The 15080-nt window shown below is 37.8% G+C and overlaps 1 protein-coding gene across 4 annotated transcripts in view; it reads left to right on the top strand.

Moving 5' to 3' along the window:
- Positions 1–15080, top strand: part of EHBP1 (EH domain binding protein 1) — a 320086-nt gene that overhangs the window by 271829 nt on the left and 33177 nt on the right. For 3 of the 4 annotated variants that reach the window (XM_077814055.1, XM_077814053.1, XM_077814054.1), the window contains 4 exons: positions 925–1052; positions 3703–3841; positions 3993–4099; positions 7141–7264. In XM_077814055.1, the coding sequence (XP_077670181.1) occupies positions 925–1052; positions 3703–3841; positions 3993–4099; positions 7141–7264 (498 nt within the window). The remainder of the gene's footprint in view (positions 1–924; positions 1053–3702; positions 3842–3992; positions 4100–7140; positions 7265–15080) is intronic. The other variant, XM_077814056.1, reaches the window with a different exon arrangement.

Genomic DNA, 15080 nt, shown 5'->3' with positions numbered 1-15080 from the left:
TCCAGGTGATGCACCTCCTCCTCCCTACCTGTGTGACTATAGCTCACAAAATTGTAATATATTCTATTAACATCTCTCTCTCTCTCTCTCTCTCGCTCTCTCATATATGTGTGTGGTCATATGTGTGGTTGGGGGGGTGTGTGTGTGTAAAATGTGTGAGTACGTGCCCATACCACTCACATACAAAAAACTATATACTTTACATGTAGTCAAATAAGCATTAATGGGAAGTGAAGTATTGTACCTATGAGCCCTCATGCGAAGTCCATAGGAATTTTTCCAGTGACTTCATTGGGGGGGTGGATGAGGCTCCTGAAGATTTTATTTTTTTATGGAGTAATAAAAATGTTTGATTTCACTCCTAACTCCATTATATTCCATAATTTATAACAAACATTACTAGAAAGATGGCTTTGTTGTTACTCTGGTTTTAAAGTTGAGAAGCTGTGCCCAAGGAACCTTGTGTTAAATGAATATTGTTTGTAAACTTGAATGGTTATCAGAACCTAAAACACCTGATGAATTTTTAATATTCCATCTTAAAGTAAATTGTTCTCTAGGAGTTTTTATATATCAGAAGGAGAAGCCAAAGTATGTGTGTACTAGTTGAGAGGAACTTAACATTTTGTCCAGTTCATGTGTTTATCATTCATTACTTTATAACATAGTACAGCCGTAATTGATGGTGCTGAGCCAAGTGCTAACTTTCTTTAATGTATGTTTTTAAGAAAACGGGGGAAATGTTTGGATGTGTGACACACACAGATCTAGTTCAATATGTGCTTCAAAGATCTTTTTCTTCTCAGTTTTCACTTTTTAGTTTAAAATGATGGTACTGCGAGTTCTGTCAAACTGATACATTGTTGTAGCAACTCTCCATTTAAATGCATCTCACTCTGTTGTACGTGGTATTTGCATATTTAGCAGAACAAAACAGTAAGTTGGTGGATTTGAAGCTGAAGAAGCTCCTAGAAGCTCAACCACAGGTGGCAAATTCACTCTCCAGTGCGGCTCAGAAAGCTGTAACTGATAGCTCAGAGCAAGACATTAAGGTAAGTTTTGATTAATGCTTTTATCTCAGGACCTGTGTGTTCTGATTTCTGTTTTGTACTTTATGATGAGGAAAATAATTTCTTATCAAATCCATCACACTAAGAAATGCAGAGAATCTGCAAGGCAGTGCAGCTGCAGAGTTTGCAGTTCAGCGGGATTTTTCTGTATATTAATCAACACGTTTTCTATTTATATTATGATTTTTTTTTAGCCATACTATCGCTGTAATTGGCTGGTGTAATCGTGAGATCTGTATGAACTCCTCTAAATTCTTACGGTTCAGCTTACCACTTAAATCTGAAATGAAGGCATAGGAAGAAACAGTGGACCCAGTCTTGCTCCTGATGAAGTCAGTGGCAAAATTCTCATTGACTGCAGTGAGAGCAGAATTGGACACCACATATTTTTCTTCCCTTTCAAGTCTCATCACCTGTTTTGCTCAACCAAAACTAGAATGTATTATGTTGTAAAAATGTATACAGGTCTGTGGAATCTGGAGGTGAGTGATTCTGAGAAAAATGAATTTTAAGACAAGTATATATGTTACATGCTTTGTCAATCTTTAATGTACACCATTTTAACATACAGTACATACCTCTGAGTTTTCCATTTCATTTTCTTAATTAGGCCCTTTTAAGTTATTACAACTAAATAAAAAATAGCCTGTGCATGTCATTAATATCTCTATGGCTTTGGGGCACTTCCAGTTGTGTATAACTTTTCACCCACCTGCAGACTGTGGGGACAGCACTGCTGACTGAAAGGATTTCCTTCCCCAGATACAGAGATGCTTTGAAGTCCCAAAACAATGACTTTCATTGCTTTTCCCTTACACTGTCGGTTCCTATAAATTGGTGATGAAAGTGTGTGGCAGCAGTAGAGGACTTTCGGTCTCTATCTTTGAACAAAAGGAAGCCTGGATCAAGTCTGATTTTTGCGTTCAATTTAGCTTTCTGCAGTGGATTTAATGCAAAATGAAGCTGGCCCAAGAATAATACAATGGATTGAAAAGGCTAACTGAATTAGTGGGCTTAGAGGAATACATTTGTAAAGTGGCAGAAGTCCCTAGTCATAAAAAGGTTTCTTAAAATGGGATTTACTTGCTAATCACACAGATATTTTAGCATGTTGCCAGGCCTAAAAAATTAGCCTTGTTTGTTTATTTTGGTAAAGACGTGAGTTCAGACTGTCAAATAGCTATTGTCCTAACAACAGGAAGACACCTTTTATTTAAAAGCAGAATCATAACAGCCCAAAAACATACATCTGAAAAGACATACATCTAACGAGTGTGATACTTTTTTAAAGCTTAGTTCAATAAATGGCACACAGGCACCTTCATTAGGGCAATTTGATATCGGCTAACCTGATGAAAAGGGTGTTTCTTTGTAAAGCTTTTCTGTATTAATTGATTTTTTTTAAGTTACTCCAACAAAAGGTGCAACTTAACAGCATGCCTTTGTGTATGTCTTTTTAACGAAGAGTTTAAAAATGGTATTGCAAAGAATATATGGTGTCCATCTGTTCTCATGGAGCTTTCCGCATTGAGTTGGATTTGTGTTTTAATAAAATGCAGTTTACACGTTTATAAATGAGGCATTCTGTGTTTGTGGAAAAGGATAAACTGTTACCTTCCCTTGAGGATTCTGTATCCCAGGCCTCCTTGAGGCTAGAGAATAGGCCATTGGAGAACTCCCTCATTACTGATTGTCTCAATGCAGAGGAAGGGCAAAGTCTTGGTAGCTTTTGATAACCAGTTTCAGCATTCAGCAGGCTTAGCTATTAGTCATGCATCTTAGCCTTTCCCTATTTACTTTCAAAACACTTAATAAAAATAATAAAAGATTAGGTATAAAATGAAATATTTGTTTGGTACACAGCACCTCGGTATCTGCAGTTTCCACACATTGCAGTGGTTCAGTCTTCTGGGATATTTCATGTTGATAGAACCATTTGAATTTGTTACCAGTATTAACATAGGAAGCTCTGGAAAAGATAATTGTAGTTTCCTTAGCTGTAAAGGGCTTACTTACAAATCTGGCTTTGGAAAGTTATAGCTGATGAAATGCAGTTCAGTGGGATAGTATTATAATCCTACCTTTTAGCCTTCATCCAGCATTAGTGGTTTATCTCAATGGGCATAAAATTAGAAACTAGTTCTTCTTGTCATACAAGTCTGTGGGACTATACAAAACGATAGAATTCTTTACTGGGCAGAATTGTGAGGGAGAAAGACTAAAAGCAACATGCTTTTAAAGTGATTATAGATCATGTTTAGGAGTATACACAGTGCAGGTTGGCACTAATGTATACCATGCAGGACGAATTAAAGTTGTAAAAGAGTTATCTGTCATTTAAAATCCACATCACTCAAAGATATTGGTCATAGTTAACAGATCTCGCTGTTGAGTAATACAGAGTCCTGCCTGATGATGCCAAACAAACCAAAACCAATCACCATCAAAAAAAAGTTCATCACTCTGCTTCTTTTTCAGCAGCTGATACTTTTATTCCACACAAACAGCAATGTGAGTTGTGAAATTCTCTGCAAAACCTGCATTGTGTTCTGTCATTGAAACATACCTTTCCAATGTGTGACTTCACATTTGTAAACAAAAGAATCTGTTGTATGTCTTGTTTTTCTGGCAGAATGGAACAGAAGAACATCGTGCTGAGCGATTACAAAAAGCAACAGAACGTTTTAGAAATCCTGTTGTGTTCAGCAAGGACTCTACAGTCAGGAAAACTCAGCTCCAGTCTTTCAGTCAATATGTTGAGAACAGACCAGGTAGGAGAAAATATAAAACATGTTTTCCCATCTTATGATTTAGTAATATTTAACAATAAATATATTAAAATCCTGATAATGTACGTCCACATTTCAATACACAAATATCAAGCTTTATAATAATTGTACATGTCTTTCCCCTTTTTTCAAGAGATGAAAAGGCAAAGATCAATACAGGAAGATACAAAGAGAGGAAATGAGGAGAAGGCAGCGATAACTGAAACTCAGAGGAAGCCATCAGAAGATGAAGTGCTTAATGTATATTAATTTTTTGTCTGGTTTCATGATTGCTGATAATTCCAAACTGTATGTGGAAATAGTGCCTTTATTTGTTAAAATGAGATGTTAGGGTTTTTTAGATGTCAATCTCCAGTGCATTCAAAGCAGAGTGAGAGGGGTGCGCTGTTGAATTAGTCTGCAGTGTGGTGATAATTGTCAGATAAAAAAAAATGAATTTTTCAGAGTTCCATAGCCCCAGCTTCCTTGAGACATTTCCATCAGGGCACTTCCCATAAAGAGATTCCAGTATTGATCTACCGGGAGGATTTTAATTATTACAATAGCAGATACCGCAGAGCTGCAGTTAGAGGGAAGAGTCACATGAGACCTGCTAGAATTTCTCAGCCAACCCATTTTGTTGGCTTGGGTTAATGGGTGTTCAACCTTTCCATTATCCAGATCAGCCGTGAATTACTAGCTGAATGATGTTTGCATTAATATAATATATATGGTAATTTCTTCACTTAATTAACGGGGAGGTTCAGCTCAGTAGGGGTATGGGCTGATCATGTGTAAAATTGATTTGTGAGGGAAATATTTGATAGACCGCAGGGAGAAAGCTGCTTTTGATGGACAGCTGCGGGACAGAAGCAGGAAGAACAAGTTTTAACCTGAATTTTTTGACTGGAAGCACAACATAGTCTTTGATGGTAGTCATATGTTGCTGTCCACAATTTGTCTAAATGTGTTCATTCTTTTTGCTGAAGCAATTCAGTGCCAGTTAGAGAGTTTGTAATGCTGTGATACCTATAGTAAATCACCTAACTTCTTAACAATCTCTCAGCTACTTTATTAGCATAGTTGTGCTTTAGCAAAGCTGGTAAGGTCTTGCTCAGTGAATTCACATTATAAATGCAGATAATACACATGAACACTTGGAATATTTCATCCTGACACAGCATTTCTTTTCATCTTCTAATAGCATTGTGAACAATTCTGCATGCTGACATTAGTGACATTTTTATACTGTTTTCAATTAATTTTAGTTGAAAGGCAATATATTTCACATATCATACATCACTTCAACTCGCCCACGCTAATTCTCTTGTTCATGTACTCCACTTAGAGGCTGTCTCTCAGTAATTTTGTTGTGGCTACGAGACAGGTGAAAAAAAGTTTCCTTTAGAACTGATGCTATTTGCTGGTGTGACCATAGTGTGTTGCAACAACATGCCTATTTCACCAGGTGCCCAAGATCTTAAAGTTCCAGACTTGTTACATATAGTTGTGGGACTTATGCCATCCTCTCAGACCTTCACAGTGAATTTATCTTTATTTGCAGTAATACCCTGCTGTAATGATTGTTATCCCTATTGTCTGACTGTGAAGCTGTACTGACTCTTTCAGCAATATTTAGTGAGAAACAATTGAAAAAATTCAGTCAAATTAGTTGTGAGACTCTAACTAATCCAGCAACAAGTTAGCCAGTGATAGGGAAATACAGATGATAAAAGAGCCTGCATTTTCCCCCCTATTCCCAAAGGATAATGGCTGTAGGTATATCCCTTTGCAAAGGACAAGAGGAATCTGAAAACAAGCCTCATCTGTATTAAGCTTCTCAACCTTAAAACTGTCTCAAAGAGCCTTGGGGAGAATTCCTGAAGGCTTATTGGTGATTATGAAGAAAATGTGGAGGAACCATCCCTGAAATAGTAGTATTCTCCTTCTAACTTCTTTTGCATAAATACCCCTACTATAATGTATCAGCACTTTTATGTCAGCCTTTTATGTCAGCCTCATCTATACAAACATTTAGTTTGCAGCAAGATGGGATGTGAATCTACCTCTTGCTAGCCTGTCACAGACTAACTCTCTGTGTGGACCCTGCTGACGTACAGTAATAGTTCGTTAATGTACTTTGATCAAGCCCTAGGCTAGCAAAAGGTAGATTCACACCCCAGCTTCCCACATGTAGACGGGCCCTAAGAGAATGTCCCAAATGAAAATAGTGATCCAAAGGCAGTTGAACTCAATCTGGCCATATGAAAATAACTGTGGGGTACTGAATGACCACTCTCTACATCCTAGTGAGAGATCCAACTATTTTGTAAGTCAGGATTGTTCACTGAGGATGTTTGTGGAAATTTTGTGAGATTCGTGAGGATCAGTATATATTGTCCTTCAAGACAGTGCTGAAACATGTAGGATACAGAGGACAGACTTGACTTTTTAGTGCTGTATAACTTTTCTGGTATGAAAACGTTTTAAAGTGATTTATAAAATCTACGTACAGGGGCTTCATTGCAGTTGGGGATTAACAAAACTGGGAAGGAGGAGCAGATCTAGTTTGTAGTCCCATTGCATTTTAGAGACTGCAGTGGATTTTGACGCCACCTGTCAGGATAAGAATCACTGCTACAGTAATTACCAATACTTTTACAGATCATTGTTTAACAGGGCAATAGCCTGCAGTAGGGGAAAAGTGAAGAAGCATTACAGCCTAGTCCGGTGAGTGTCATCAGTAGAATTGACACAGAGGAACTAGATGCAAAAAGAAAGGAAGTTTTTGTTTTTCTAATCCCAAAGCCCACATTTTGCATTGTCACCAAGATGCTCTTGTGATGGTTCTTTCTCAAAACACGGCCCCTAAAAGTTAGCATTTTAAAACAAAATAAAAACTGGATGTAATATAAATGGCACATAACAGATCAATGTAAATAATAATATAGATAGTACCTTTGGATTATTGCTCCAATATGTTCTGTATTACAACAGCTCTTACTTAGAAATAAATTATACAGAATTTCAAAAAAATCAGGTAGTTTAAAACTGCAAAATCAACATCTAGACACTGAAATATTCTCTAAGGAAACTATGCTTTTTTTAAAAAAAAAAAAAAAATAGTGCACCCAAATAATGATATTTGGCAAAATTGCGAGGTTTATAAAATGTAAGTGTTAGCTTTTTGGTAGTGAGCACGATATTTGGTTGTTTAGGTAAGTGTCTTACTAAGTGTTTGAGGAAAGGAAAAATGCAACTTACAAGTGATGTTTTTTCTTCTTGTTTGTTCTCTTTAACAGAAAGGGTTCAAAGACACCAGTCAGTATGTTGTAGGAGAATTGGCAGCACTAGAGAATGAGCAAAAGCAAATTGACACCCGTGCCGCACTGGTGGAGAAGCGCCTTCGCTATCTCATGGACACAGGTACGGTGCCCAATTACACTGTAAACAGTTTTGGCAAATTGAGCGTTCACAAACTCTTATAGAGTTTTGGAAGTGTGAATCTTTGAAGCCTGAATGTTCAGCAAAACTGCCTTGAAAATAAAAAGGCTGCGATTTGCAGCCACCTCTCTGGGCCCTGGTGATAAGAGTGCCTTCATGGGAAGTGATAACTTACCCTGATACCGTGTGAGCCAGCACTATTGAACAGTGTGCTCATCCATGCAGAGTTGGAATACACATCTGTGCCTCATTGATATGCCACTGCTAAAAAAAAAAAAAAAAAAAAAAGTAAGATCTTCACTGTGCTACTGATTCAGAGGAAAAAGGGGAAAAAAGGAGAAAAAAGAAAAAAAAAAAGGGTTTGGCCAGCTAAAGCCATGTACTGCATGAAACAGAGCACGGTACGTGGGGGGAGGCTCCATTGACGAGATCACTGAAATTTGAGAATATTATCTGGTTACTGATGCTGCACAATTTTGTATTTTTATTTTTTCTTTTCAAGAGAGCAGGTTTTAAAAAGTCTGTAATACTTTGTGTTGCAGGTGCAGTTGAAAGGATTAAAGTATATAGTCAGGTTTTTGTAAAATGCATTCTGGTTGCAAGTTCCCGTCCACTGTGAATGTTAGATTGGTATTAAATGCTGATTATCATCATGGATGGGGAAGGTTTAAAAGCATCATGCGGTTTGGAACAAAGAGTACTTCAATATTCGAAAAATAAATAATACTTACTGTAATTCAGAAAATACTGATCCTGCCTTAGAAAGATAACACTGTTGGGAAGAAAAGTTAATTGCTGCACGTTATTTTGTGGTTAAGTTATCTTTATATATGTATACAATATTAATACCAACTTAACATCTGACTTTAACTTGGAAAGCAAGGTTATGTAGGGGTAAGCTAAAAATTCAGTCAGATGTTGTTATTAATTTATACTGTTGTATAAAGATGAATAAACTAAATTAAGTACCATGGCGTGAAATGGGGATGCAATATCTGTCCAAAATTGTAGGGTTTTTAAAAATTTGTTTATTTCCTAACATACCTTTGTTGTTTGATATTTTTTTTAATTTTAAAGAAAAAAAATTTCACACACAAAGAATCTGTCTCCCTATATGAGTGTACAAATTAGAACCCTGATCCGTCAGCAGTTATGGGCTTTATTAGTGCCTGGAGAGTCCAGGACACTGCTTTTGTGATGCTATAGAATTAATATATAAATATATTATCACACACCCTTGTGTGCATTCTGTTTGTGTGTGTGGGAGAGAAAGAGGGAGATTATTTACTCTGAAAAAAACTTATAGAATCATAAAATGTGTGTCTTGAAACAATTTTTAAAAGGCAAGTGAACTCAGAGCATCTCCTCTGGACATATACTGTTTGCATGCACAGTAGCCAGGTTGTTTAAATCTAATTGTTCCTAGTCCTTGTTGTTTTTGTTAATATTTTAAAAGTCATTTTTTCTAAGTTTTAAAGTACAGAAATTGTTACTAGATTCTTCAGGTCCTGGACATAGTGAAATGGACTTCTGAAGTAAAAACAAATATTACTTTGTAAGTGTCCCAGTGTGGGACGGCAAGTGTAGCACAGAGTGAATTTACATAGCAAAGGTGTATAGGTTTATAACTGGGATGCTGATGGGGCCCCCTTACCTATAGGGTACAAATGGTGCAACTATAATGAGAAACATTCTTTTGGGATTCTTGGTCTATTTGCATTTCACTATCAAACTTCCTTACATAATGCAGTTCTACATTTACATAAATGGTTTGACTAGTGCGGGGTGACAATTCTGTATTTGCCTTCTCAGAATAACAGCACAAATGTGGGGGGTGAGGACACATTTCAAGACTAGAGATCTTGCCTGCACTTACCTTCATAGACTTTAAAGCAGGGCTTCTCAAGTTTTTTCAAACTGTAGATCCCATTTGAACAGTATCAGCTCATGTACCATCTCCCCTTCCAGTCAATATCCCATTTGTCATCATACAACATCCCTGGGGAAACTACAGAAATCTATGACGTGGACAAATAATATTAGGAAAATGTTTGTGTTGTTAACTGTCTTTAGTGTGATATAACCTTTGTGGGGGGGAGAAAGCCACGGACTCCGTTTGCTCTTCTTTTAAAATTCTGCTCCACTGTGTACTGTTGTGCCCTGGACATGCTTCCCTGCCACCTGTTCCTAGTCTCCCTTGCTTCACTGCAGATACTTCCCTACTGCCTGCTTCTCTTCTCCCACTCCTCAGTGCATACCCTTCCTCCTGGAGCCTTATGATGGTGTCTGGCAGCTCCAGTCCTGTTGGTGGCTCTGTCCAAAAGGGTGTCTCCGTTTTCCTCACCCATTCCTCTTAATGGAGTGGCCCCTAATGGAAGCAGCTAGGCAGACTGCTCCTCTGCCTCGTTTCCGAGCTTCTTTTACAGGTGTTCAGGCTTCTCTTCTTCAGCTCCTGAACGCCTACAAGAGAATCTGGAAACAAGAAAGAAGAGTCAGCACCAAATGACCAACCAGCATCCCATGGACCACCAGCAAGTGCTCTGTAGATCAAAACTTGAGAGCTGATGCAGAAAAAATTACCACAACCGATGGGGTACAAAATCGCTATAGGGAAGATGATTGTTGATCTTTTGTGGGCTGTGGAAATTCTATCCTAGCCACTGGTATACATGTTGAGAAAACAGTGTTGCCAATTCTCACCATTTCATTCTGTCTTGGTATTTGGTGTTTTTGTTAAAATCCCAGCTTCTAGATTCAAGAGATCACATGAGAACCTCAGCTCTCGTTTTTTTTAAAGTAAGTTTCTAGCCCTCATGGCTGTGGGGAAACGCTTGAAAACATGAAGTAAGTGTACGCTAGAGGTTCAGAACCAGAAGACAAATAAAAATAACCCCACATTGGTTGTTATTTTTTTTTAATATCATGATTGTGGAGGCAAGTCTCATGATTTTTAATGCTTGGATTTGGCAATACAGGAGACACCTTAAGAGAGCGGAGTTAATGTAAACTCTGGCCATTGCAGCCCACAGGATTTTCTAGTAACTCTTCTGGTGGTTCTGCCAGTGGAGAAAGTAGGGACATTGTTTGCCCATCCCCATTGTCTCTGCTGCTGACTAGGTCTTCTACCCTTTTTCCGTGAAGTTTGGCACTGTTCTTTATTAGACATCCTTCAGGAAGAGAGCTCTCTTTCCTCTGCCTCCTCCTCCTCCTCTTAGGCAACAACGGTTTTATTTGGGACAGTTAGTACTCTTTATGGCCACCTGACGATTCTTCGTTTTCCTACCTACAAGCTCCATTTTATTGTTCAGTCAGGGAGAGACTGATTCAGGCTACATCTTCTTTAAATGTCCATTCTGGCTGATTAACATGCATTTGCCATTCATCTGCCTCCCATTCCTACACATGAGGTCATTAAAGTGGAGGGATCAGTCCCTTTTCCCAAGCAGCATTCCATGTGACACATTTACTCTGGTTCAGTCAGATATAGTGACTGTGCCTTGGAGAGTACAGGCTTTGGTGACTGGAAGAATTCATGGTTTTTACCAAAGGGGAATCACCCAGGGCTGATAAAGCATAGGCAATCTACCCATGGGTAGAATCCCAGCTCCTGGAAGCATGTGATTGTAATCTCAGTTCACTTTTTCTTTAGGACTTGTCTACACTTACCAGAGGATCGACGCTGCGGCGATCAATGCATCAGTGGTCAATTTAGCGGGTCTAGAAGACCCGCTAAATCGACAGCTGATCACTCTCCCGTCGACTCCTGTACTTCACCTGATCAAGAAGAGTAAGGGGAGTCGATGGGAGAGCATCTCCCGTCAATGTCGCGTAATGTGGACCCTGCGGTAAGTAGATCTAAGCTATGTCGATTTGAGTTACTCTATTCACGTAACTCAAATTGCATAGCTTAGATCGACTTTTCCCTTTAGTGTAGACAAGGCCTTAAAATGAAAGTTTTGGCATCTATGTTGCAAAGAAAAGCTTGAAAATGTGACCCGAGGATATTCAGTACAATGATGTCCAAAATAATATTTCTGAGAAGTGTGAATTGCCCCATTCCATTCATCTGTATGGGGTGTTAACTCCAGTGACACACTGCCAATGCCACACCTGCAGAGAATTGTGTGTGTGATAGAAGGCGTGCCTGGCCCACTCTCCCAAGCAGGTATACCCCAACTGCTAGGGTAAGAAGTGGAGCGGATGTCCCATCTCTTGCCATCACTGCATCTCCAGAGAGAGGGAGGGGCTCTGCTACTCCTGAGGGGAAGGGGATGCCCCTGCTCTCTAGTGGGGATGGGACTGCAAGGATGGATTTACATGGCACCCAAGTCATGGTGTGTCTAAGATCCTGGATTTCATTAATCTGGCCCTGGAAGCACCCTTTCAGGATAGAGAGCAGAATCCCTGGCTGTTAGCCAAGGGAAGCTTATGGAACTTCTAGCAGCCAGGGAGGAAATTTGGAGTGGATAGGGCCTTGCATTTATTATCGGCTACTCACAGTTTCACTAATAACACTTTTCTGAGGTTGTTAAAAATAAAAGTAATTAAAATTACAGGTGACTGACTTACATTTGAATCTGAGTAGTCACGTGTTTATTAATATTTTGTAATTTATGTCACCGGTTTGGTGTATACGTTTCCTGTATTAGCAATACTTGCTCTTTGCACTTAAAATGAAAATGTAATCTCACCTTTTTCCAGTGAAATATAGTTTATTGGTACATTGTAAGACTGTGAGGAAAATCAGCATTGCAGTGACACGAACACAATCTGAATAAGCTGATGTCATATCTGCGATTACACCCTAAATATCTGTAATGGTTACGCTTACAGAAGGGCCTTTTCACTGCCACTTCTGAAATATAGTATAACAAAGGCTCCAGCCTTTGGAAGTATTAGGAGAGAAAAGGCAGGGTTGAAGGTAAAAGTAATTAGATGAAGGCAAAAATAAGAGGAGGTATTTGTATAATTGCATATAAAAATCACATAATTTAGTATCACTGATTTCCTTTCCTCCCCCATTATAATGACTTGACATTAAATGATGACAATGGCAGGATTATCTTGCTTTCTTTCAGCGTTGTACTTAACCATGTTGTGCCTAGCCTGTGTTATGGATAAGGTAGTTTTGTCTCCACTTCTGATAGTCTTTTCCCCCACTGTAAATCTTTGTATCTACTGTATCGATCTTAAGGTGCTTATTGCCTTGGTATCTAAGCACCAATCAAAATGCAAATGCCACATAATACAACAAAAGCAAATTTAAAAAAGCTTAGTTTAAAAATCCTTAATCTAGCTCTCTTTTTGGTCACTATTTTCTCATGCATTACAAAAACAGCTACTGGAAAAAATGTACAGCTATGAAACATTTGGTTATCTGACCACAGGGTATGAAGAGTTTTTAATTGTTTTTTTGATTAGCTACAAGCTCATAAATTCAGGTAAATGCACATTTGTATTTTCTATGTGAGAGTCTGTACATTACCAATGGATGAACATGTTTAGGGTACTGTATAAGGATTAATGAAATAACGAAAACTGTGCTTCTGCTGATTGACCACTGATGGTGAATATAATTGAATTAGCAGTGCGCTAAAATAAATGTAGACAAAATAAATATAGACAAGAGAATCTGGTCAAAGCTTCTGTAATGTTTTAGATTAATAGGCATACAGAATTCTTCACATTTTTTATTACGTTGTCCCTAGATGAATTCAAAGTAATTGGGGTGGTTAATTTTATTTACACAGAGCCGTTCACAGCGCATTAAATAATAGAGATAATTGAACAAGAATTGTCAAGTGTGTACTGATATCAGACATATTACAGAAGGGAATGTGCATAAAACTTCATTTCTATGCAGCCATTGTTTATGGTAATTAAGTACACAGATTTATCCCTTGGTTGCCTTCCAAGCTTATGGCAACTGCTATTGTTGTGCTCCATTAATATGTAATCAGGAAATAGTTTAATTTTCTAATCTGCAGTTTGAGAATTCACTTTCTAACAACTCTTAATTACTGCATTGCCCTAATGATGCTCATGGTTATGAAAATTGAACCAATAAACTCAGTGGAAGAAGCCAGGGGGGATTATAATTCCAGAGGTGGTGCTTACTTAATAAACTTGTTATGCCTTCACCAGAGGGAGCTCAGTGTCCTTCAAAAGCATCTAATTTTATATTTCAGAATTTTTTGTATCTGCTGTGTAAAGAGTTAACGTACAGTAGGGGGGGTTGTTGTAAATTGATTCACTAGAGAACTAGATATGTGATAATATCACCAATTTGGTATTTTTCAAACTGTATACTAATTTTACAATTTAATTGCTCAGGGAATAGCACAGTCAGTTTAAGCTATTGTTTTATATTGGCTTTATGTATTTTATTTTCCCTGAAGTTTGCTTTCTTTCATTAGCAGCATTAGCACACAAACAATACCATCAGACCCTGGGACCTCTCTAGCTATACACACGTGGACACACACACACGTTTTTTTATATTCACCAAGTCAGATTTACTCCCTTTTCAGTTCACTGGTTTTTTTCTCAGCCTAATTCCGATCTCACTGACACTGATTTTACATTGGTTTAACACTGTTGACAGCAGTGGAATCATTTCTGCTTTATGCTGCGGTAACATAGATCAGAATCAAGCTCACAACGTCAAATTCACTGTGATTATTTCATCTAGTTCTCAAAACCTTCACTTGAAATATCCAGTCCTGTAAGTAAGAGAATCAATAAAGAGGTACAGGGTAGTTATTTAAAATATCAATATTTACCTACATTTACCATATCGTGTTACCACAATTTAGAAATAGAAAATGTCTGTGGTATCTCAGATAGCACTGTGTGGTAAAGCTTGGCAAACATTGACTTTATAATGGCAACTAGTGTAATTTGGGGTCTCCTATACACATTGCTTCTCATCTTTTTAAAAAAAACTCATACCCAATTTCAACACTCCAGGTGCCCAAAGCAGGGGCAGGATTACCATCTCTTATCCACTCTTTCACCTCTCCTTTTTCAGCGTGTAAGCTTTCTTGTCAATAGAACTAATTACATGGTGAACCAAACAACAAACATTAGAAACACTGCAAACACATGTGTTAAATCACTGCAAATTAACTCTTACCAATCTAAAAAGCAGTGTATGCTTTGTTGCCATCATGTGAAGGAAAAATAATTTATATTAATTAATTAGCATTTTACACTGCTTTGAGGGTACAAAGAATTGAGCTTTACAAGAGCTAAACATCATTTGTTAATAGAAAAGGAATAAAGGTTCATTTTAAAAGTACATGCAAAAAAGAGGTTTTAAGCAGTTTATGAAGTCTGTTGTTAACGAAATGAAATTTTCACTTTTAATATAAGAGATTATCTAGTGAAGTTTTCATATTTACTCCTTCCGCCATCATATCCCTCCTTGTCCTCCAGTACTGGCCAGTATGCTGGCAATACACCTCAGATTATGACTCCCTGACAGATTAATTTTCTTTTTGGAGCGATTTGATATATATGTGTGTATCTAGTTATCTCTAATGGTAGTCATATGTACATATATAGGGAAAACTTACTTGGATATACTGTACAAACCTTTATTGCATCACAGAAATAATGACTTATTATTTATTTCTTCATATTAGATGTTTGTATGCACAAATGCAGTTTCTTTATGTGAGCGCACACTACAAATGACAGTGGAGTTTACAAAACAAAGTGGGTCATTAGGTAGTTGGAAGACTGACTTGGTGATGCCAAAACTGCTGATTTCTTGTTTCTTCTTCCTTATCTTCAG

Source organism: Eretmochelys imbricata, chromosome 3 (genome assembly GCF_965152235.1).
Source record: "Eretmochelys imbricata isolate rEreImb1 chromosome 3, rEreImb1.hap1, whole genome shotgun sequence".
Classification (NCBI taxonomy): domain Eukaryota; kingdom Metazoa; phylum Chordata; order Testudines; family Cheloniidae; genus Eretmochelys; species Eretmochelys imbricata.
This window is presented reverse-complemented; position numbering and strand designations above follow the sequence as displayed.